The following is a 26,315-nucleotide window of genomic DNA, read 5'->3' as shown; positions in this document are numbered from 1 at the left end:
TAAATTTAGTTATTTAGTGTTTATGTTATATTGAAAAATTATATATTTTTAATAATTTTTTAATAATTTTTATTTTTTATTTACTGTTTACAAAATAAATAAAATAAAATAAATACTCCCCAACAACCATCTACAAAAAATTGTGTCTAATAAATATATTAAACAATAAATTTTAAAGTATATTTTAGTTTACAGTTTTTTTTTGAAAAAAATCTGTTACTTATTGCTAGAATTATAAGCAACTGTAAATTATTTAATAATTAAATTAATAATTTGTAAATCAAATAGATATTGTAAAGTAAATATTTATTAACTTTTTTAAAAAAAAATCTAATATAAATGTAATACAATTTTAAGTGTAATTTATAGTAAATTTTTTTTGCATATCTAATAATAGCCTAACTATGAAATAGTCATTGGCCTATACATAGATACATAGGTCCAGGTAAGGGATGGCCCAAAAACTTTATACAAATCTACAAAAAAAACTAAAAATTATAAAAAAAAAATGCGTCTCTCATCAAATTTAATTATATCATTATATTTTACAAATTGTTTACAGTTTTTTTATAAAATTTATAATAATATAAAAATATTGGTATTTTACAATTGTTATTTCTATAATTTATTAATTTTATATAAAAAAGTGTGAATTTTAGATTTTTTTTAATTCTAAAGATTACAAATAAACTAAAAACTTAATTTAAATTTATATTTTAGTTTACAGTTTAGTTTATTAATTTAATTTTAATATTGTAGCCAATAATACAAGTAATCGACATTAACTGAAAAGTAGACTAAACAAATATTATTTTGAATAATATATATTAATATTATTTAATTTATATATATATATATCATTTACATATAGCAATAGAATAGTCAATGTTATACCTTAATTATTTATTAAAATTAGATTAGCTATTTTTTAAATTAAAATGTAAAAATAAAAAAAAACACTTCATATTTTTTATAACCTAAATAACATTTTTTATAAGTTAATTTATATAATAAACTACTTCATATAAATTTAGAGATTACAGTTTGATTGAAATTAGTAAATGATATATCATTTATGGGATATTTTTTTAAATGTAAAAATACATTTATATATACAAATTATTATCTATTAAAAAAATTCATTAATAAACTATATTTTAAAAAATAACATAATAAATTAAATTAATAATAAATTAATTTAATATTTTATTAAATTATTAATTAAAATATATGATGTATAACTATAAGCTAAAAAACTAATTAATATATTTCTAGTATTTAGTTAATAAAGATTTATAGTTTATTTACAGTTTTTATTATTTATAGATAGTATATGAATATTTTTTCAGTTTTATTAAATAAATTATTTTTTTTTAAATAAATAATTAATTAAAAACATTTATTTCTAATTCTAATTTACATTTTTTATTTAAAAAAAATATTATTTAAATTAGGTTTTAGTATTAAAATCGATGCTTACTGTGAATATCTGAGCAATATAAATATTAATTTTTTTGAAAATTTTTTAAAACATAATAAATATGAAAAAATGGGTTAGTTATAATTTCAAAAAATGTAATTATTAATTATAATATTGTTTATGAATACTGGGATTTATTTAATGTATAGTTAATTTGTATTAAACATTTTAATTAAAATATTTTTTTTATTTTAAATAATAATAATAAAGTGTAGAACTTTTTAAATATATATTTTATTTATAGCTATTTATTTATAGCGTTTATAAAAACAATTATTTTTTAAAATAATGTTTAGTTATTTATTGTTTGTGTGATATTACAAAATTTGTATTATATATTTTTAATAATTTGTAATTATATATTAAATAAAATTTACTTATATTTAATTTAGTTTACAAAATGTAAGTAAAATTAAAATAAATATAATATATATAATTGAAGATAACTCGAACTAAAAATTATCTTTAATAAAAATATTAAACAATGAATTTTAAAGTAATTTTTAGTTTACTGTAATTTAATAAATTTGATAAAATATTATTTAAAGCTTTAATTATTAATAAATACAATAAAATTTTACTTTTTAGCTATTTAAAGTTTATTGTTGTTGATATTATTGGGGGAAGTATGATAAAAAGTAATTTTTTCAAAAAAAAGTAATCAATTTATTACTTTTTTTCATCGAGAGTATGAAAAAAAGTAATTTTTTACTTTTTTTCTTTTAATATAATAATATTTTATCAATTATTTATAATTATAATTTAGTTAATAGTGTTAATTTTATTATATAATATAATTATAAGTTACATATTAAATGTAATGGATCATTTTATTTATTTTGGCCACTAGTGACCAATGGTCAACATTTGTAAATAATATTATAAATAATTAAAAATCTTTTGTTTTGTTTTATTAGTAAATTTAATGTTAATTACATTAATATAAATTTTTGTTATAGATTGACCATTGGTCACTTTTGGTCTATACAAATAAAAATAACCAAAAAAGAAAATTAACAATATAATTTTAAATTACATAGTAATAGTTATGATAAATTTTAATTATAATGATAAAAAGTGACCAATGGTCAATGTATAGTAAAAATTAATGTTAATATAATTAACATAAATTTACTAATAAATCAAAGCAAAATATGATTTTTAATTATTTATATTATTTTTTACAAATGTTGACCATTGGTCACTAGTTGACTAGTGGTTAAAATAAATTAAATTAACCATTACATATTAATAGTATAAATAACTGATAAAATATTATTATATTAAATGAAAAAAAGTAAAAAATTACTTTTTTTCATACTCTCGATGAAAAAAAGTAATAAATTGATTACTTTTTTTTGAAAAAAATTACTTTTTTTTGAAAAAAAATTACTTTTTTTCATACTGTCTCATATTATTGTCTATAGCATTCATGTAAAATATATACAGTTATAGATTTAAGACATATAATTAAATAAAAATGAAAAAATGGATATTAATTAGTTACAGTTTGATTAATTTTTATCTTAAATTAGTATCAATGAACTATTATATATAAAAATAAGTAAGTTATTAGTTGTAAATCAATTTATAGTTAAATAAATAAAAAATTTTAATCAAAAAATATAAAAAAATTAATTTAAATATTATAATCTACAGTATTATTTTAATATATTTATTAAATTGTATAACAAAAATAATTTGAATATTGTTAAATTAATAATATTTTTAATTATTTATAACTTCAAAACAGTAGTTTATTATATATATCTATACGAATATTATGTTTTTTACATAACTGTTTATTTTATTAAATTAATTAATTAAAAAACAATCTAAAATAATAAAAAATTTAAATAAATTATATATGTTTAATTGTGATAACTTTAATAAAATTTGATATACAGTCTAAAATAAACATAAATAATAATTTGTTTTATAAAATAGTTTATTATATTTATCTATATAAATATATTATTTTTTACATAACTGTTTATTTTATTAAATTAATTTTTATTAGTTTAAAAATCTAAAATCATTTTAATAAAATGTTTTTTTTAATAATATTTTTAATATATATATTAGATATTAATAATTATGAAATAATATATTCAAAAAAAATAATAATAATTAAACAAAATTAAACAAACAAACAATTAAATAATATTATTGTAAAATTAGATGCAATGAATGTATGGATGATTTCAAGTGTTGGACATCACTGGCGGCCGCCGATCGGTACGTATAATGGCTATAGTGATGGCTATTAGTATCATAATATCGGTCATTATTTTTAGTCGGATAATGTATGTCCCGTTTGGCCACAATATGTGTATCAAACGATCGTTTTTTGGCCAACAATTGGTGTCGGTGTTGTAGTGTCGGTGCCAATGCCGGCGCTTTTTGCTGTATTAGTCTCATTACGTCCATTAGTATAGTGTTTTCGGTTTTATTTTTCAACTGTTCCTTAGTTAAGATAACGGCTCCGGTAGTCGTCGTCGTTGACGGACTAACCGATTGTTCCGACTTTAGTGTCGACTCATCGACGGCCGCATCGATGTTGTGGACAGTCGTAGTCGTTATCCAGTGATCTACGGGTTGTTTAGGTTTTTGTTGGCCTTTTTGTTGGTTTTTTATTCATACTCTCTACTCATCCTTTTCTAATATAATGTTATAAAAATAATTAATAATAAAAAATAAATTTTTATTTATAAATTTACAGTCAATTAAATGTAAAATTATATTTTATATAAATTAATAATTTTTAATCTTTATTAAAAAAATTAATTTATCATTATTAGTTAATTCGTTAAATATCAATATAATTATAGTTTATTTACATTTCTCATTTTTTACTTTTGCTTAAAATATACTATAATAACTTATTTTTAAAAAAATAGTAATCTAAGTAATAATAATAATAATAAAAGCCATTATAATATAAAACATACTTGCTAGATAATAATAATATTTATAATAATATAAATTTTAGTGTATACACTTATTTTAAACTGAAAAAAATTTATAAATAATTTAATAGATAATTTTTTTTGGACAAATAAATATATAATTATTATAGCTTAAAATATGAGTTTAATTTTTTTAAAGTATTACTATTTATTTATTTAAATATATTAGTTAAGCTCTTAAAACATTTAAAAAATAGTTTTAATAGTATAAATTATTGAATACTTTTAAGCATGTTATTAATAACTGAACATTTTAAATATTTTATATAAATAAAACGTATTTATAATATAGTTATCAATTATAAGTTGATTACATTAACAAAAAAGTTTTAATAGTTTATAAAAAAATTATTTTATAAAGTAAATAATAGTAATTAACTGTATATTAAACTGTAATTTTAAACAGATTTAATATTTCATATTTAAAACGGATTTTGGTTTTTTTAGTTTCTAATTTTGTCAAAATATCTAAAAAATATTTTAAATTATTATAATACCATTAGTATAGTCAATGTTATTACTTAATTATTTATTATATTTTTGAATTAGTTTATAAAAAAAAACAAAATAAAATTTAAATATTAAAAAAATGTTGTTTTCAACATAACCAGTGTGGCCGAATGGTAGAGTGTACGCATTCAAACCTATAGTACCAGAGTTCAAATCCATGTTTTGATATACTATTTTTTGATTATATTTTTAGATTATATTTTTTAATTTTTTAAATAAAAACATAACTACTAACATAATTAACTCATTATTATTATTATTATTATTTTTACATCAAAATCATTAAATAAACGAATTTAATATATTGAAAACAAATTAATTATTTTATGTAAATTACTGTATATTAACATAATATATTTCTACTAAAAATGTATTTCTTTAATGTTTTTGATGTAATAATAATAATAATAATGAGTTAATTAGTTTAGTAGTTGTGTTTTTATTTAAAAAATTAAAAAATATAACAAAAAATATAATCAAAAAATATTACGGTAAAAATGTTTTCCTTAATATCTAAAAAAAACATAAACATAATAATTAAAGATTGCAAATAGAATAATCTCATAACAAAATACCTTGACACTTTTATTTTAAACCATATTAAAATATTGCTTTTTCACATTAATGTATTTTTGTGTATTTTTTATAAGACAAAATTATATAATGGTAAAAATGTGGGGCAAGATTTTTTGTGGGGTAAAATTTTTTTGTGGGGTAAAATTTTTTTGTGGGGTAAAATTTTTTGTGAGGCGTGTGGGGCTATTAAGTCATAGCCAAATAAAATAAAATACGTATAACAAAAAAATTTAACCGCCATTACAAATAGCAACCAATAAAATACATAAATTATATTTTATAAAAAATTTAATTCAACTTTAACATTTTAAAAATGTGTGTTTAATATTATAATAAAAATACTAATAATTTATATTAAATTAATTGTAAAAAGTTTAAAGTTTAGTAAGTTGTATATCATAACTATTATAATATTATAGTATTTCAAACTAAATAATATAAGCTATTATAACATTCAATTATAAATATTAACCTAGATAATTTTAAAACTGTACTTTTTTATTGAAACAAAAATATTAATTTATAAAATGTCATTATTTTTTATTACAGATTAAGGGAATTGGTGATTTTATATTTTTATTAATTAAAATAGTAAAACTTAATATTATTTTTTAAAAATAAAAATTAGAAACTCATTATAATTATGACAACTTAGTAATTTTTTAAAATTATTGATTAATTACATTAATTAATTTATTTATTTATTTAAAAAAAATAGTTTAGACTAGTTTAAAACTACAATTTCTTATCTAACAAATCTAAAACTATTATTTATAATAAATATTATTTCTTATATTAAATAAATTCTATTAAAATATGTAGAAATAAATCTAAAGACTATAAATTATTAATATATTTCTATTATTTATATTTAATAAAGATTTATAGATTACATACAGTTTTATTTATAAATATGATATTTTAATATTTTTCAAAATCAATTAATTAAATAATTTTTAAAAAATAAATTTTTTACTTTTAATTAAGTTTTAAATTAATTTATTTAAACGATTATGATGATTGTAAATTAAAATTTAATAATAATTTCATTTATCATTAAAATATTATACCATTTTACTTCAATTATTTTTGGTTGACTTTAATAGTTAGTTTTATTAATTTGTTTGATAAAAAATTAATTAATAATTTTGAAAATTATAATGTTTAGTATTCATATATTTTAAACAATGTTATATTTTACGCTAAAAAGTTTATTAAAATATTCAATTTTGTGTGTTTAAAATTTATCAACTAACTAGTTATTAATTATAATAAATAATTATACTTAATGTATATTAATATATAAGTATTTGTAAGTATTTTTAATATCAATAAAAACAATAATAATAGTAGTATATAAAAACTTCGTGGTGCTGGTTGCTTTTATAATTTATTTCAAAATTTAAACCTAAGTTATATTTAATAGATAGTTTAATTTACAGTTTACTATTTTACAGTTTTTTTGGTAATTTTAAACAATCTTTAACATATCTTGATATTATTATATTTCAATATTTATTATAAACTAAACTATGTTATTATATATATATATATTTAATATCAAATATTTTCATTATAATTATTATTTATTTTTTACATTGGTGATATTATAAATATTATTGATAATATCGTAAAAATCTAAGCAATAGATAATTTTATAGATTGTTGAAAAAATGAATATTTAAAAAATAATTTGCATAATTAACTAAAGACAAATTTTTAAACATATTTTTTTTATTTACAATTTAGTTTTATATATTAGATTATATATATTAATACAATATTACATTTTTGTATTACTATAAATTATGAAATATTGTATATTATATATTAAATAATATATTATATTTGATAACAATAACAAAACAATATCTGATTTGTATAATTTTATTAAAAATATTTTTATTTTTTTAAAATGAAAATTTTTTTTATTCACAAAAAAGTAGACTAAAAAATTTGTTTGAATAATATATAGATATATTAATGTAATTTTATTTTAATAAAAGAAAAAATCTAAATATATATCAATTAGTATAGTGTTTTTTGGTTTTATCTAAGACTTTTTTATTTTTTTTGAAATTTATTTTTCATTTTTATTTTTTTAAAACATAGTTATAAATCATAAAATAAATAAATTATAGATTTGTTTATGAAAATCGGGCGATTTATTTAATATATATAGTTAATTTGTACTAAACATTTTAAATAAAAATATTTTTATTTTTTAAATTATAATAAAATGTATAATTAATTATAATAAATTTATTAAATATAAATTTTAGTTATAGCTATATATTTCAAAGCTTAGAATAGAAGAAAGTTTTTTTTTAAATTTAGTTATTTAGTGTTTATGTTATATTGAAAAATTATATATTTTTAATAATTTTTTAATAATTTTTATTTTTTATTTACTGTTTACAAAATAAATAAAATAAAATAAATACTCCCCAACGACCAGCTAAAAAAAAATTGTGTCTAATAAATATATTAAACAATAAATTTTAAAGTATATTTTAGTTTACAGTTTTTTTTAAATCAGTTACTTATTTATGGAATTTACTAATTATATTTTTGTAAATATTTTGTAAATAATTTGTAAATCAAATAAATATTGTAAGATTGTAAAGTAAATATTTATTAACTTTTTTTTTAAAAAAAATCTAATATAAATGATTACAATTTTAAGTGTAATTTATAGTAAATTTTTTTTGTGCATAACTAATAATAGCCAAACTATTCAATAGTCATTGGCCTATACATAGATACATAGGTCCAGGTAAGGGATGGCCCAAAAACTTTATACAAATCTATAAAAAAAACTAAAAATTATTAAAAAAAATTAATAAATAATTTAATATATATATGTAATTAAATACATCGCGCATCGGGTTTCAGAAATAAAATTTTCTAATAAAAATTTAATTTTAAACTATATTTTAAGTTTACAGTTTTTTTTAATTACATAATACGATTTTTTAAGTTTTATTTAAACAAAATATTAATAAAATTCTCTGAAAATTTATTATTATTATTATTACTTAATGTTAAAAAATTAATTAAAAAATATATTAGTAAATTAATTAGTTAATTATTAAATTTAGTAATTAGTTTCTGTAATGTAATGTTTTTGTAGTAACTGTGTTAATATGTTTGTTAAATAAATTGGCTATTATTTAGTTAAAGTTTGATTAATTTTTATCTTCAATTAGCAGAAATAAATTATGATTATATAAAATTATGTTAATTATTGTAAACAAAATTTATAGTTATATAAATAAAACTTTTAAATGAAAAATATATAATTAATTTTAATATTTTTAAATTAATAAAAATTTTTATTATTTATATCTTCAAAACAGTAATATTTTCTAAAATTATAATTTTTATTTAAAATATATAGTACTATAAAATATTTTTAATAAGTTTTGATTAAACTCATATGAAATTTTTTCTATTAATAGTACTTTAATCTATTTTTTTTAATTACTGCTTATATAGTGTTCAAATTTATTTTAGTAAAATTTATTATAATTAACAAAAATTTTTTAACATATTATCGTTTTTTATATTTAAAAATATTTTTTTATAAACTTAATTATATCATTATATTTTAAAAATTGTTTACTGTTTTTTTAAAAAAAAATTTATTATAAAATAAAAATATTGGAATTTTACAATTGTCATTTCTATAATTTATTAACTTTATATAAAAAATTATGAATTCTAAAGATTACAAATAAAACAAAAACTTAATTTAAATTTATATTTTAGTTAACAGTTTTTTTTATTAATTTTATATATATATATCATTTACATATAGCAATAGAATAGTCAATGTTATAACTTAATTATTTATTAAAATTTGAATAACTATTTTTAAATTAAAATGTAAAAATTAAAAAACACTTCATATTTTTTATAAGTTAATTTATATAATAAATTATTTCATATAAATTTAGAGATTACAGTTTGATTGAAATTAGTAAATGGTATATGATTGATGAAAATATTTAAAAAAAAAAATAATAATAGCTTTATACAAATAGATATCTATTAAAAAATTAAATAATAAACTTTTTTAAAAAATAACAAAATAATATAAATTAATAATGCTATTAAAACAGTTTATATTTTAATAAATTATTAATAAAATATATTAAGAATAATCTATTAAATAAAAAATTATTAATATATATCTAATATTTAGTTTAAAAAAAAGATTTATTCTTTATTTTACAGTTTTATTTAAAGATAGGATATGACTATAGATAGGAATTTTACTTATTTATAAACTGTAAAAGTTATTTAAAAATGCTTTTTAGTATATACAGAGATTTTTGGTATTTTTTTCAGACTCCCAGATATTTTTTGTAAAACGCAAAAATAATAATTTCAAAACAATTTAGATTACATATTAGTAACTTTTAGTTATTATATTTAAAAAAAATTATTAAATTATTACATATTTAAATGTTTATATCAAAATTAGTTATTTCTATCTTACTAATTATTAAATTTTTTTTGTTATTTAAATTTAAATTATATTAATGTTTGATAATTAAATGGTAATTAACTAATACTTAATTTTTTGTAATAATAAAATTTTTTGATAGAATCATAATATCAAAAAATTGTACTTTAATCTAAAATTACAAAATTAAAAAAAACAAATTTATTTTGTATAAAACTTATGATAATCAACAAAAAAATTTAGACATATTTTCTATTGCGCTATAAATATAAATTTATAAAACTTAATTATATTATAATAGTTTACAAATTGTTTTCTTTACTGTTTTTACAATTTTACAAATTTATTAAAAATTAAAAATAAGTATTGGGATTTTACAATAATAATTTAAGAAGATTACAAAATGAAATTAAAAAATTAATTTATATTTTAGTTTACATTTATTTGTTATATTTTATTTTAATATTATAGCCAATAATACTAGTAATCGGCATTGACTAAAAAATATTATTTTGAATAACATATATATACATATATATATATATATATATATATATTAAAGTTATTTAATTTTAATATTTAACAGAAAATATCTAAAAATATATAGATATTTTACATTTACATATAGTAATAGGATAGTCAATATTATAACTTAATTATTTATTATAATTTGAATTACTATTTTTAAAATAAAATGTAAAAATAAAAAATGCCATTTGTTTAACCTAATTTATACATTTTTATAAATTAATTCATATAAGTTTGGTTACAGTTTGATTGAAATTAGTAAATAGTGTATCATTGATGGGATATTTAAAAAATAAAATAAAAATAGCTTTATATATACAAATAAATATCTATTAAAAAAATTAAATAATAAACTAATTTTTTTTAAATAACAAAATAGAATAAACTAATAATTTTATTAAAACAATTTATATTTTAATAAATTTTTTAAATAAAATATATGAAGTATAATCAATATGTTAAAAAAATATTAATATATTTTTAATAATCAGTTAAAAAAAATTATATTTTATTTACAGTTTTATTTATAGATAGGATATGAATATTTTTTTCAGTTTTATTAATTAAATTATTTTTAAATAAAAAATAAATAATTAATTTAAAGTTATGATTTCTATTTCTAATTTATATTTTTTTTATTGAAAATCTGTACTCTAATGTATTTTTTAAAAAAAAAAATATTATTTATATTAGGTTTTAGTGTCAAAAATTGATGCTCACTATAAATATCTAAGGCATAAATATTTTTTAACATATTTTTTTGAAAATTTTTAAAAACATAATACATATGCAAAATAAAAATGGATGCAATTATTTGGTTGGTTATAGTTTCAACAAAAAAAAATAATTATCAATTATAATTATGTTTATTAAAACCAGGGAATTTATTTAATGTAAAGTTAATTTGTATAAACATTTTTAATTAAAACATTTTTATATTTAATAATACTAATAATAATAATAATAATAATAATAATAAACTGTAAAAAAGTTATAATAAATTTTTTAAATATAAATTTTAGTTTTAGATATATATTTTTAGGTACGAATAGAAGAAAGTTTTTTTTATAAAAAAAGTTTAGTTATTTAGTGTTAATAAACTGTAATTAAAAACTAGTAATTAGAGTAAGTTATTATTTTTTAAAAATAGATTTTATCTTTTAGTTAATAATAAAAATATTATTTAAATTATTTTTAAAAATAAAAAAATATATTTTGACAAGATTAGGTAAATCTAATAAAATTTAACTACAAATATTAATTTATTTCTAAAAATTATAATATTTTTTATTTTGACAGTCTAGTATTAATTCAATTTCAATTTGATTATTTTTAACTAAATCAAATAAATTAATTAAAAAACAAACTAAAATGCTAAATCAAAAAATTAATTATATATATCTTTAATTGTGATAACTTTAATAAAACTTGATATACAGTCTAAAATAAACATAAATAATAATTGTTTTTTCAAAATAGTTTATTATATATATCTATATAAATATATTGTTTTTTAAATAACTGTTTATTTTATTAAATTAATTTTTATTAGTTTAAAAATCTAAAATCATTTTAATAAAATGTTTTTTTTAATAATATTTTTAATATATATTAGATAATAATAATTATGAAATAATATATTCAAAAAAAATTAATAATAATAATAATAATAATAAAATTAAACAAACAAACAATTAAATAAAATTATTGTAAAAATAGATGCAATGAATGTATTGACGACTTTCAAGTGATGGACATCACTGACGGCCGCCGATCGGTAGGTATAATGGCTATAGTGATGGCTATTAGTGTCATAATATCGGTCATTATTTTTAGTCGGATAATGTATGTCCCGTTTGGCCACAATATGTGTATCAAACGATCGTTTTTTGGCCAACAATTGGTGTCTGTGTTGTAGTGTCGGTGCCAATGCCGGAGCTTTTTGCTGTATTAGTCTCATTACGTCCATTAGTATAGTGTTTTCGGTTTTATTTTTCAACTGTTCCTTAGTTAAGACAACGGCTCCGGTAGTCGTTGACGGACTAACCGATTGTTCCGATTTTAGTGGTGACTCATCGACGGCCGCATCGATGTTGTGGACAGTCGTAGTCGTTATCCATTGATCTACGGGTTGTTTAGGTTTTTGTTGGCCTAATGTTGTTGATGTGGCCAACGGTTTGGTTCTTTGGCCGTAAACTTTTGTATCGTTTTTTGTTTGTTTAGTCTATGAAAATAAAATTTTTTTTAATTAATTTTTTATAAACTAGAATAAAATAATTAACAAAAATTAATTTTTATATAATTAAATTAAATATAAGATATGAATTAATTGTTGTCTTAAAAAAATATCTATTAATATATTAATTATATATTTCTAGTATTAAATATAATTATGATTTATTTATTTTTTACTTAAAGTTAAAGATAATATATTTTTTATTTTCATAATTTTTTTTAATATAATTAATTTCTAATTAATAATTATTTTTTTAGTATTTGTTAGCAAAACTTTATTTTTAAAAAAATATTATTATTATTATTACTATTACTAATCACTTACTCGTTGATTGAATTTTGCAAATTGTTGTTCAATAAAATCCATAACCTGTGGACTTGTCTGAGATTCAGCCAATTGTGAGCCCCTGTTGTCGGCTATTATTGTATTACCGTTTGATAGCAATTGACTGTACTGTCTATTATTAGGACTACTTTGGTGTTGTTGTTGTTGATCATCGGATAGATTAGGACTCAACATAACAGTAGCCGCCGATCCTTGATCCGGATCTCCTCCCTGTCCTTTAATACGATACCTGATGACGGGTTGACTGATTTTTTCGTACTGAACACCAACACCAGTATTTTGCGGGTGTTTCGGTATTAAGGAGGGAACCAACGGTTTGGTTAGTTGGACGGGTTTGAGCTGCGGGTTCATCAGCTGTTTAGATGACGGTGCTATCTCACCGTAACGGGATACATTGAAACCACTGTAGTCAAGATTGGGGGTCTGAAAGGTAGGTGCAAACGGTATGGATGTGTCTTTGGAAAATTGGTTACCATTACTACTGCTAGTAGATTGTTGTTGTTGAGCACCGGTAGGTAATCTTGAAGCACCAGCAGCTGCTGCTGCTGCTGACTGTGACTGTAGTTTTTGTTCAACTTGTTTGACAACGGATTGATTGGCTGTTTTGATTAGCATAGGTATGAAACCGGCGTTTAGGTTGTCGTCGACTGAATCCGACATCATTTCATTGGTTGGCAACTGTTGTTGTTGTTGTGGCACAGGTAGGTGTTGTTGGGGTCGTTGTTGTTGTTGCGATAATAAGGACTGTAAGTTAACAAAGTGTTGTTGTTGTTGGTGTTGTTGTGGTCGAAATATTTGATCAAATGGTTTAATTTGACCTGGATATAAATAATTTAAATAAAAAAAACATAAAACATAATTTTAAAAATACAATTATTATTATTAATAATATAATTTAATAAAATAATAGTTAATGTTTTTTTTTAAAAAAAAACATTATTCAAATTAATAGTATAATAATAGTAGAAAAAAAATTATACAAACAAAAATCTAAAGTATTGTTTTTTTTAAACAAAAATTATTTATGTTTTTTTAAAAATTAATTTTAATTAATAAATTAAAACAATTTAAAAAAAACTGTAAAATTTTTGTTTAAAACTTTTTAACTTTATCTAATTCAATCAATATTAGAATTTTTAGACTTTTAAATCTATTGAGAAAAACATAGATAAATACAAACTTTTTTTTTAAAAAATTTATTATTTTTTTTAATTATTTATTTATTAATATTTTATTTTTTTGGTACAAACCTATGGGAATATTACCAAATTGTTGGGACGGTATGTGTGGTGGATATGACAACAAATAGGGTGCAGCCGAACCACTACTACCACCTAAATATGGTTGTCGTGAATGGGCTGCCGGTGCCGGTAGACTGAGCGGTACGTACTGTGGCGGCGGTATCTGTGGCACCGATGGTGGCCTAATAGATGGTTGTACACGGATTGGCGTATGTTTGAGATTAGGACTCTGTAAGGCTATCAATGGTCGGACAGTATGCTTGTTGTTGTTGTTGTTGTCAGCAGCACCTGGAGCTGGTCTACCAATACTGGGACTACTGGTCGGTTGTATTGCAGTTATATTATTATTAAACGGCTTTTGATTATTAGGAAAGTAGACATTATTACTATTGACACCAATATGTCTATTATCACCATTAGATTCATCGGCCGCTGAATGTTTGGCCAATGGATCCGCAGGTTTGACAACCGATACTTTCGGTATGGATGACTGGCCCGACAGATGACCGTCACAGTTGTCGACAACGTGTATTTTCCAGCCGAGATTACGGTGTGTATAGCAGTGATAGTATATGAGATCAGGTGTCTGGGAGTCGGGTGTAAATCGTAGGACACCCGAGTTTCCGGCCGCACACTCCAGGCTCAGGGATCGTTGAAAGTCGAAAAAATTTCGATAATCATCGGGTCGTCTACTACTACCACCCGGTGTTGTCTGGACCGGTAGTTTCCATTCGCATAGCCGGCCCTCCGATGTCGGCAATATAGTACCGTCGGGTGTAATACCGACGCCACCGAAAATCTGTTCGTTTTGTCTTTGGTCGTCATTTTTGAATTCAAACCCACCGTCCGGATCGTCGGTCAGGTATAACGGGTGCCGACGGGCGCTGTTATTGCGTTCATTGCCGCCCTCGACGATAAACGTATAGGTTTTGCCTAATAATAATAATAATAATAATAATTAGTAAATATTTAATTAATTATTTTTTTAATTTTTATATAACTGTAATATTTTCAAAAATTATTTGTGTTTTAATTAAATGTTTTTTTAAATTTTAATTTTTAGATAAAAGCAAAGGATTGTATAATTTTAAGTAATTTTTTTTTTAATAAATAAATAAAAACATATTGTATTTATTATTATCTTAGTATAGAAAAAATATATTTTTTTTTGTTAAAAATTAAGTTTTTTAATTTTAATTTTTTATATAACTGTAATATTTTTCTAATTATTTATTAAAATATATAAATAATTTTTTTAATTTTTATTTTAGACGAAATTAAAAGACAACCAATTTTTAGTTATTTTTTTTAAAAATTAATAAACAATAAATGTATTTATTATTATCATAGTATAGAAAAAATATTTATTTTTTATATAAATATTTAAATTATTATATTTCAATAGTTATTATCTCAATAAATAATTTATAAAAACATTTTTGTTTTGATCTATTTGAAATTTAAGTTTTTTTAAAAAAAATTTTTTTATATAACTGTAATATTTTTTAATTATAAATATTAAAAAAATGTAAATAATGTTTTTTTACTTTAATTTTAGGTTGAGGGAGGGTATCTATTTAATTTTAAGTAATTTTTTTTAAAAAATAAATAAAAACATTTTGTATTTATTTTTATCATAGTATAGTAAAAAATATTTATTTTTATATAAATATTTAAATTATTAAATTTCAATAATTATTATCTCAATAAATAATTTATAAAAACTTTTTTGTTTTGTTTTGTTTTTGAAAATTAAGTTTTTTTAAATTTTTTATATAACTGTAATATTATTCTAATTATTAAAAAAATATGTAAATTATGTTTTTTTTAATTTTAATTTTAGATAAAATCCAAAGAAAACCTAATATTAAGTAATTATTTTTTATAAATAAATAAATAAAAAAAATTTGTATTTATTATTATCATAGTATAAATTTTTAAAAAAAAATTATTAAAATATTATATTTCAATAATTATTATCTCAATAAATAATTTTAAAAAAATCACATTCAAATACCTCGTTGCAATGTCAGCTCCGGTATCAATAGGCCATTGATATACCAGGCAATACCCCAACCGACTTTCCCAGTGATAGCCTGATAGCCTTTAGTACCACCGGTTGATCCGATCTGTGCCCGTAGTGTTGTATCCAATGGACAGACAATTGGCGGTACTTTCCAGGCGTTCGGGTTAGGGTTGGCCGGCGATGACTGCGGTTTAGGGACAGTTGGCTGATGTTGTTGTTGTTGTGATGGTTGTACTGGTCTGGCCTGTGGTTGCACTTGTTGTGGCTGAGGTTGCAATTGCTGTGAGGTTGGCCTAACCTGTGGCCGGGCAGTTGGCCGACCAGTACTGCCACTCAGATCGGGTATGGGCTGGGACTGGGACTGGGACTGGGACTGGGACTGGGACTGGGTATGGGTATGGGTATGGGGTGGACGTAGTGACGGTTTTATTGTTTCATCCGGTAGGGGACAGTTCCATTTGGGTGTACGCGAAAAGTCCACAAAAATATTACCCTGATTATGCAATCGATGATAACTGGTCTCCTGGCGCTCATTTAGGGGACCGATAGCCCACATGACTGCTTGGGGTCCGTCACTGTATACATGTTGATCGTACTGTTCATCGACTGTATATATATAGTGTAGTTAATAATTAATAATAATAGTAGTGATAATAATAGTAGTAATAATAATAGTAATAATAATAGTAATAATAATAGTAATAATAATAGTAATAATAATAGTAATAATAATAGTACTGATAATAATAGTAGTAATAATAATAGTAATAATAATAGTAATAATAATAGTAATAATAATAGTAATAATAATACTAGTGATAATAATAGTAGTAATAATAATAGTAATAATAATAGTAATAATAATTAATAATAATAGCAATAATTAATAATAATTAAAATTAATTTTTTTATATATAAATAAATACTAACGTCCCAATTGTGGCCGTTTAAATGTGACCATGCTAAAACCATTGACAATAGCAGCATGTAATAGTGTTACACTATCGCTGGCACCGGTATGTTTGATATCAGGACAACTGCCTCTATTGCCGACGCACTGGTATATATAGATAGTAAAAAAATAATTAATTATTATTAATTTTAAATGTTGGCATTAATTTATTTATCAATTATATATATCTATATATATCTATACAGTATTACCTGTTCTTTACTGCCGAGAAAATAGTCGACTGCCCGTCCATTACCTCCCGGTGCTACCCAAGTGACTACAGCATCTGCGCCAACCATTTCCGACTTGGAGTCGTCTTTACTTAAACCAAATGCCATATAATCGTTGGGATCTTTTAAATATCAAAATATTATTATTAAAAAAATAATTATTTTATAATTTTTTAATAGCAATAAAAAACAGTAATTTTATTCAAATACTCTATAATTATATTTAGATCTATAATATATAAATACTATTTAATTAGTAAGAAAAGCAAAGAGAAAAATTAATTTTTATTTAAAAATAAAATATCCATTTTTTATATATAAAATTAATTAATTAATTAATTAAAAATAATTTTTTAGTTTTAAAAACACTGACCAACTTTGCCGACCAATTGCATGACTATGTCGTCGCCATCCATAACCCAACGTAACTCATAACCCAATTCATCGTATAGTACTTCACAGTTAAGTTTAGTCTAATATTTTAAAATATTAAAATATTTTCAAACAAAGATTTTTTAAAAATAAAAAAATAAAGATTTAAATATTATTTTTTTAACTAATTAATTCATAATATAATTTACCATGCAATCCACTAAATATATATTTTTTTAGTATTTTTAGATAATAATTAAAAAAAACAAAACAAAAAAACTTTATTAATTAATGCATGCAGAAAAAAATAATTAAATTATTTATTTTATTTATCAATAGTTTAGATATATTTATATCAATCATATAATATTAACAAACAAACAACAAAAAATAATAATACATGTCAACAAGCATTTTATAATTATAAAAAACTGATTAATTAATTATTTTTAAAAAATAAAATAAAAATAAAATTATCAATAATTTTTAATTAATTAAATTATTAAATAATTAATTGTTTTATTATCATCAGCCATCCGCTTATAATAATTAATTTTATAATCAATTGACTGCCACTTATAATAATAATACCGTCACCACCACCACCACTACTACTACCGGCGCTCAGTTCATCGGCAGTCAGTTTGCGGACATGCTTTCCGCGCAACCCCTCCTCCACCGCACGTATACTACCCGCACCCCCGCCGCCACCACCACCACCACCACTACCGCTACCGCTACTAACCTCTGGTTTAATGCCCAACATTTTGGGCGATGGCGGCACCCGTATGTGTTGCGGTATACGGATGTGACCGAAATCGGCTTGAAATTCCTCGCACCAGACGCCCAGCCAATCAAAATCGTAGATAGTTTTGTCGTCCGGTAAGGATATGACTACCGTTTCCCCAGTATATCGACGTAATGGCGCCGGACTTCCGTTTTCATCTTTCAAACGCAAACCTTATATGTAGTTAAAATAGTAATAGTAGTAGTTATTAATATTATTATTATTATTATTACAATTAAAAACCAGTATTGCAATTATGAGTATAGATATGGTGTGTATGCATTAGTTTATATTAATAAATATATGATAAACTATACATTCAATTTAATAAAATGATCAAGAACATAATTGTAGATAATATTATGCTCAACTACATTATTGTAATTAATCTTTTTTTTATTAATTGAAAAATTTACCTAGATAATAGCGTCAACATAAAATAGTTGACTATTATCTAGGTAATTTTACAATTAATAAAAAAATAACCAATTACAATAATATTTAATTATAAAATTATATACTTAATTATGTTCTTGGTCATTTTTTTTGATTAATTGAATTTATAGTTTTATCTTGATATTTATTAATATATAAACTAATTGATTGAGTGGAATACCTGTCCCACCATATCTACCCATACTTTTTTTAACACTGATTAAAACACCAGTAGTTAGTTAGTGAGAAAAAAATAAAACCTGTCGGTCCCTGACGTTGTCCGCGGGTGACCCACCAATAGCCGGCCGGCCCCAGGCCGTCATAGTGAAAGTTAGGTATCAGAAATGTTTGGGCATCAACTATGGTTATGGGTCCCGATTGTAGGCCATGAGCCAACCGGGATAGGGCCGGTATCTCAACCGGTGACGGTATCTCCAGGTTTTTATGGCTACTAACAGATATGTCGCCAAAATTGACCTTAAATTCACGACACCATACGGACAGCCAATTAATGTCACGCAATGTTTTGCCTTCAGGTAGTCGTAGGACAATGTTTTGGTTGGTATAGGAGCTCAACGGTTTGGTACTGAAAAAAATTAATAATTATAATAATTAATATAATAATAATTAAGAAAAATGTATTTTTAAAAAAAAAATTATTTATTTAATTATTTTTAATTTAATAATTATAATAATAATAATATTTTTTTTTGTATTAATAAATTAGCTTAATTATTATTTTCATTATAAATTAATAGAAATTATGAAATGTATGCATTTATATTTAAAATTAAATAAAATTTTATACTTTTATAAACAATATAATCTACAAGTTTTACTAATCTATTTTATAATAATAATATTATTGTATTTATTGTCTGTCTTAGAATTAATTGCAATTTAATATTTTTTTAAAGAGTTTTTAGAAATAACTGTAAAATTTATAATAATATTTATATTTTATTAGTTATTTATTAAACATTACTATAAAATAGTAATCCAAAGCCCACATAATTTTTGTAGTTATTTAAAATAATTTATCGAAAATATTTAATTAAATAATTTTTTTTTAAATAACTATTAAGTAACTGTAAAATTTATTATAATATTTTTAATTTAATTAGTTATTTTTTAAACATTATTATCAAATAGCGGAAAAATACTGACCTATTATTTTTGGTTATTTAAAATAATTTTTCAAAAATATTAAATAAAATAAATATTTTTTTGTTTTAATTAAAAAAACAATACATAAATTATTACTAATATATATATATATAAATTATTTTTTAAACTATTAAATAACTGTAAAATTTATTTAAATATTTTTATTTTATTAGTTATTTTTTAAATATAATTATCAAATAGCATTAAAAGCCCCCCCTTTTATTTGATTATTTAAAATAATTTTCTGAAAATATTAATTAAAATAAATATTTTATTTTGTTTTAATTAAATACATAAATAGATTACTACTAAAAAAATATTAATAAATAAAAATAAACTTACGATCCTTTTTCATCGGGTATTATAAAACCCGAATCATCGGGTGCTGGTGTAGTACCGGCCCAAAAGTAGGCCTGGGGTCCCTGGCCATCGTAATTGAAATTTTTCACAAACACTGTACTATCGTCGACGGCATAGACTTCACCGCTAACCCCATGGGAATAGGTAGTCAGTTTGCCAATCAATGTACCAAAATAGACATCCTTGACCCTGGCTACACCAGGTAATTGACACTGGTGATCTAATTAAATTATTAAATATATTTAATTTTAATTTAGTTATTTTATTTTAATTTAGTTATTTAATTTAATTTTTATTTAATTATTTTATTTAATTTTAATTTAGTTATTTTATTTAATTTAATTTTAATTTAGTTATTCTACTTATTTGTTATTTGAATGATTTTTTTATTGTTTTCAAATATTTAATAAAAATAATTTTTATAAATAAGTTTTAAAATTTTTTTTATATAATTGATTTTATATTTCTAATTAGGTCTAAATAATATTAATAACTATAATATTATCAATAATAGGAATAATAATCAGTTTTTATATGTTTACAGCTATTTTGATTAAATATTAACAATTAATTATTTTTAATATTTATTTATTTAGTGGATACTTATACTGTATTTATAATATTTAAAATTACATTTAAATATTTGAATATTTATGCAATTTTTGATAACAAATTTTGTTATTTTTTGTATAAAAAATTTAATTCAATGTTAACTTAATATATTATAATAATATATTACAACATTTAAATCAAAACAAAATGTAAAATTGGAAATATTTTTATTTAAAAAAAATCTAAATTAGCATTTTTGTTGTTGTAATTATAAATAATGTTTTGTTTAATAAACAATCAATTTTTTCTATTTTTATATTGACATTAAAAACAATAAAAATAATTTGTTATCATAAATATATGACATTCACCTAATTTATTATTATTATTATTATTGTATAGAAAAAAATGTTTTAAATGTCAAATTACAATTAAATAATAATAATAATACTATCTATAATAACAACTAATTTTTAATATATTTATTATGATTTCAATATTTTAATTATTATTATTATTATTGTATTTTAGATAATAATAATATTTGATAATATATACTGTTATATCAATTTTAGGATACTGTATATAATACTGTATTATATTATAAAAACTTTATATAGTTATATATAATAACTTATAACTTTTATATAACTTATATTACATAACATTTGTGTGTAGTTTTTAAAAAAATTATTTATATTGTAAATAAAACAAACAAACAAATAGTCAAAACAATTGAATGTCAAAACAAAACAGAGCAGAAAAATCTTTATTTATTATTAAAATTTTTATAAAACAATGACTATCTCTCTCTCTCTCTCTCTCTCTCTCTCTCTCTCTCTCTCTCTCTCTCTCTCTCTCTCTCTTTAAGACACAAACATAAAGATCACATATTTTTTGTGTATACTAAACAAAAATTATTATTTGATAAGAAAAGTAATTTAAAAATAATTTTTTCAAAACAAACAAAAAACAAACAAATATATTAAGGAGTGATATACAGTATATTCCCACTAATTATATATAATTATTGTGTGTTTTTTCAAAAAATAAAATTTTTTAATTGGTATCTCATTGTTGGACTTTTTGTTTATTTATTTATTTAGTTATTTTTCTCTAGTTATATCAATGTTAAGGTTTGTATGCTATCTAATGTTAAAATCCTATATAATAGTTATCCTATACATAAAAATATATTAAATTAAATATTATTAATAATAATGACATTTATAACATATTAATATATAAATATTAAATAATATATATATATATATTTATTTAGTCAACTAATTAATTTTTTTAAGTACTAATTAATATATATATGATAATAACAAACTATACTAAAATATAAATTTTGTTTTTTCTAAATACATAATATATTTTATATTATAAATAAATTATTTTTTTTATTTAACTAATTTTATTTTAACAAATAAGATTAATATAGCCACAACTTTTAAATATATATATATTTAATGATAAATATCTATATTTTAAAGTATAAATAAATAAAATATTTTAGAAAATTAATCTATTGCTATTATAATTAAACTAAAACGTGATTTTCAATATAAAAAAAATAATAACAATAAATGTTAAAAATTTTAATTTGTCAATTAAATGATAATAATAATAATACTAAATATTTACTATAATAGAAATTTAACTTCCGCAAAATTCAAGATAATCTTATAAATATTATATTATAATATATTAATATGTATAAGATATTAATTTTTTAAATAATTTATATTATTTTTAGTTTTATTTTTTGTTGTTGTTGTTGATTATACAAGTTAAACTGTGATTACAATTATCACGATTTACAATATATATTACCATTTAGTTGATAGGATAGGATATCATAGTATAGGGGAGATTTCAATGTACATATATATATATATATACAGGTGCTCTATCATCATCATTATCATTATTACAGTTATTATTATTATTATTATTATAAGATATCTACCGTAGTTATTACATATATAATGTATATTAATATATATATATATAGTATAACATCAAAATTATCAAACATATTATTATTATTATAATTATTTTTGTTGTTGTTTTTATCATAAACTCTATATTATTTTATTAAACTATTCAACTGTATCTTATTTAACTAACAACTCATTTAATCAGTAATCATATTATATAAGTATATTGTATTTTAAACTTAATTTTTTAAAAATGTTTTTTGTTTTATTATTGTTATATAATAATTTAGGTGTTGACTCTCATCTGTAAATTAATTTTGTAGTATTTTTTTAATTTAAAAAAATAGATAATGTTTTTAAAAAATAACAAATTAGTGTATATTATATTAGATTAGTTTTTTTTTGTTTTAAAAAATTTGTATATTTTTCTAACTGTAAATAATTATTTCAATTTTTTGATAATTTATTTTTAATATATGTTTTGTATTTAATAACAGAATAAAAATGTATGTAAATTTGAAAATTAACAATAAAATTAAAAATATTATTCACAATAATATTATAAATTTTTTATTTATAATTATAAATTATCCTAAAATTATTAATTGTTTAAATTCAAATGATTTTGTCTAGTATATTTTTTTCAAAAATTTTTAATTAATAGTAATTATAATCTATATAATAATTATATTATTGTTTAAATTAACAACAATAACATCAAACAAACAAAAAAGATGTTAACTATTTATTTTCAATTAATTAAAAACAATTAGTAATTTTCATTACAATTTTTTTTTATAAATATATATTTGAAAAAATTGTATGAATAGGATGTGTTTAGTTTCGTGCAATTGATAATAACATTAAACTTGTTTTTTAATATTATTATTATTATTATTACACGCTATCATTAACATTGTATGTGTGTGTAAATTATTATTATGTAATTAATATTGACTTTTGTAAAATAATAAAGAAATATATACTGTTATTTATTTTTATATAAATTGGTCAATGTTAATATATATAATTGTAATTTTGTTTATTTTATTTTATTATTAAATAACAATTTTAAAAAAATTTCTTAATATTATTGTTTAGTTTAATTTTATTTGCAAATATTAATTATAATTTCATATATTATAAATAAAAAAAAACATAAATTTATGCTACATTATCATGTACACTAATTAAATGTAAAAAACAAAATAAAATTATTTTAAAAAATTATTTATAATTTTTATTACAGTCTAACAATTAATATTAGATAAATTATAATTATATAATAAATTATTACTATTAGTTTAAAGATCTTAAAAAAAACTTTAAAAAATAAAAGCTGAATAAAAAAATTTTGGTCAAATATTTAACACATAATTTTAAATTATTGACCAATTTTTTTAAATAAAAATCTATTTAATTATTATTATTATTATTTAATATTACAATACTTTCAAGCGTTTTGTAATATTATATTGGATTCACTCAATTATATATCCTATTTGTTAGTCAATAATACATATATATATATATATATATATATATATATTATTTTTTGTTTGTTTGAATATTTAGATCAAAATTGCATATAAACTAAATGAGAACTTCTATTCATATAATAATAATATATTTATATTATATATTATAATATAAAAATCTAGATTTTTTTTGGATAAAAATAATAATTATTATTTAAACTAAATTATATATAATTTTTTTATATGATTTTGTGTTTATGAGTCTTAATTACACTAAAATAATATTTTTTTTGATATAAAAAATTTTGTCAAAGATTATAACACGGATAACATCCCGAAAATATAATAGTAATTATTATTATTATATATTAAATAAAGTGATAATAATAATAATAATAATAATATTTAAAATCTAATTATTCATTCAACAACAACAAAAAAATAAAATAAACTAAATTCAAAATAATTTTGAAATAAAGTGTTAGATTTTTTTAAATGATAACAAATTTTAAATTTAACAAATAAAATTTTTTTTTGAAGACAATTATAATTGTGTTTAAAAGATTTCCATTTTTTATGCAATAATAATATTAAAAATCTAGATAAATAAAAAAAATTAAATTTTTATTTCCTGCTTATTTGTTAGTGTTTTGTTATTGTTAATTGAGTTTTAAATATAATGTTTATCACAACAACAACAAAATTTGTAACAATAATTTTATTGTTAATTACAATTATACAATATAGCACTAAAAAATTAGTTTAATATAATGTGTAATACATGTATAACTTTATGCTAGAAATATAAAATACTATTAAAAATTTTTAAAATTTACAAAAATTTATATATTTAAAATGTTTGATATCAATTAAGTTTATATTTATATTAAAAATAATAAATATCTATATTATTATTATTATTATTATTATATTAAAAATAATAAATATCTATTTTATTATTATTATTATATTAAAAATATTAAATATCTATATTATTATTATTATATTAAAATTATTAAAAGTTACAATTTATTTATATTTAATATGATTGTTATCAATTAAGTTTATATATATATATTTATATATATTAAAATTAATAAATATCTATATTATTATTATATTACTTTTATTATTATATTAAAATTATTAAAAGTTACAAAATTTATTATATATTTAGTTAGATTGTTATCAATTAAGCTTATATTTATGTATATTTTTAAAAAATAAAATAATTAATATCTATATAATTAATATTATATTACCTTTAATTAGGTAGACCACCAAAATAAGCAGTACACATTTATTAGTAATTGATATCATTATCAATTTTTTAATTATTTTGTTGTTTTAGGTCAAACTAATTGAAAAATATATCAATAAATAGTAGTTTTTTAAAAAAAATATTATCAATATATATATTTGTTGCTAAAATTAGGATATTTCATTAACATAAATTGATAACATGTACCCCAAAAAAAAAAATAAATAAACAAAATTAAAATAAACAAAATTTCATTATTATTATTATTCACTGATAATTGACTTTAATTTATTATTGTTGACTGTATTGGCAATAGTAGGCACCTATCAATCAATTACTTAATAATAAAAAAACTTTATTTTTAGTGGTAATACTGTATATAATTAAATTCAG

At 18.8% G+C, this 26,315-nt stretch overlaps 1 protein-coding gene across 1 annotated transcript; it reads right to left on the bottom strand.

Annotated features, from left to right (window-relative positions):
- Positions 1–3,646: 3,646 nt before the first annotated feature.
- LOC128951569 (protein Skeletor, isoforms D/E-like) lies at positions 3,647–25,999 on the bottom strand. Its single transcript, XM_054296814.1, has 13 exons — positions 25,924–25,999; positions 20,668–20,905; positions 19,419–19,744; positions 18,682–18,896; positions 17,938–18,037; positions 17,547–17,686; positions 17,313–17,439; positions 16,374–16,988; positions 14,366–15,289; positions 13,095–13,933; positions 12,258–12,758; positions 5,535–5,541; positions 3,647–4,098 (listed from the first exon to the last, which is right to left on the bottom strand). Exons 1-13 carry the CDS (start codon positions 25,979–25,981, stop codon positions 3,647–3,649), a joined length of 4,542 nt encoding a protein of 1,513 aa, XP_054152789.1. The 5' UTR covers positions 25,982–25,999.
- Positions 26,000–26,315: the final 316 nt, after the last annotated feature.

Source organism: Oppia nitens, unplaced genomic scaffold, assembly GCF_028296485.1.
Source record: "Oppia nitens isolate AA-2021 unplaced genomic scaffold, nextdenovo-longstitch-racon4-pilon3 scaffold1_pilon_pilon_pilon, whole genome shotgun sequence".
Classification (NCBI taxonomy): Eukaryota; Metazoa; Arthropoda; class Arachnida; order Sarcoptiformes; family Oppiidae; genus Oppia; species Oppia nitens.
Note: the sequence above shows the minus strand (reverse complement) of the source record. Positions and strands in the feature narration are given on the sequence as shown.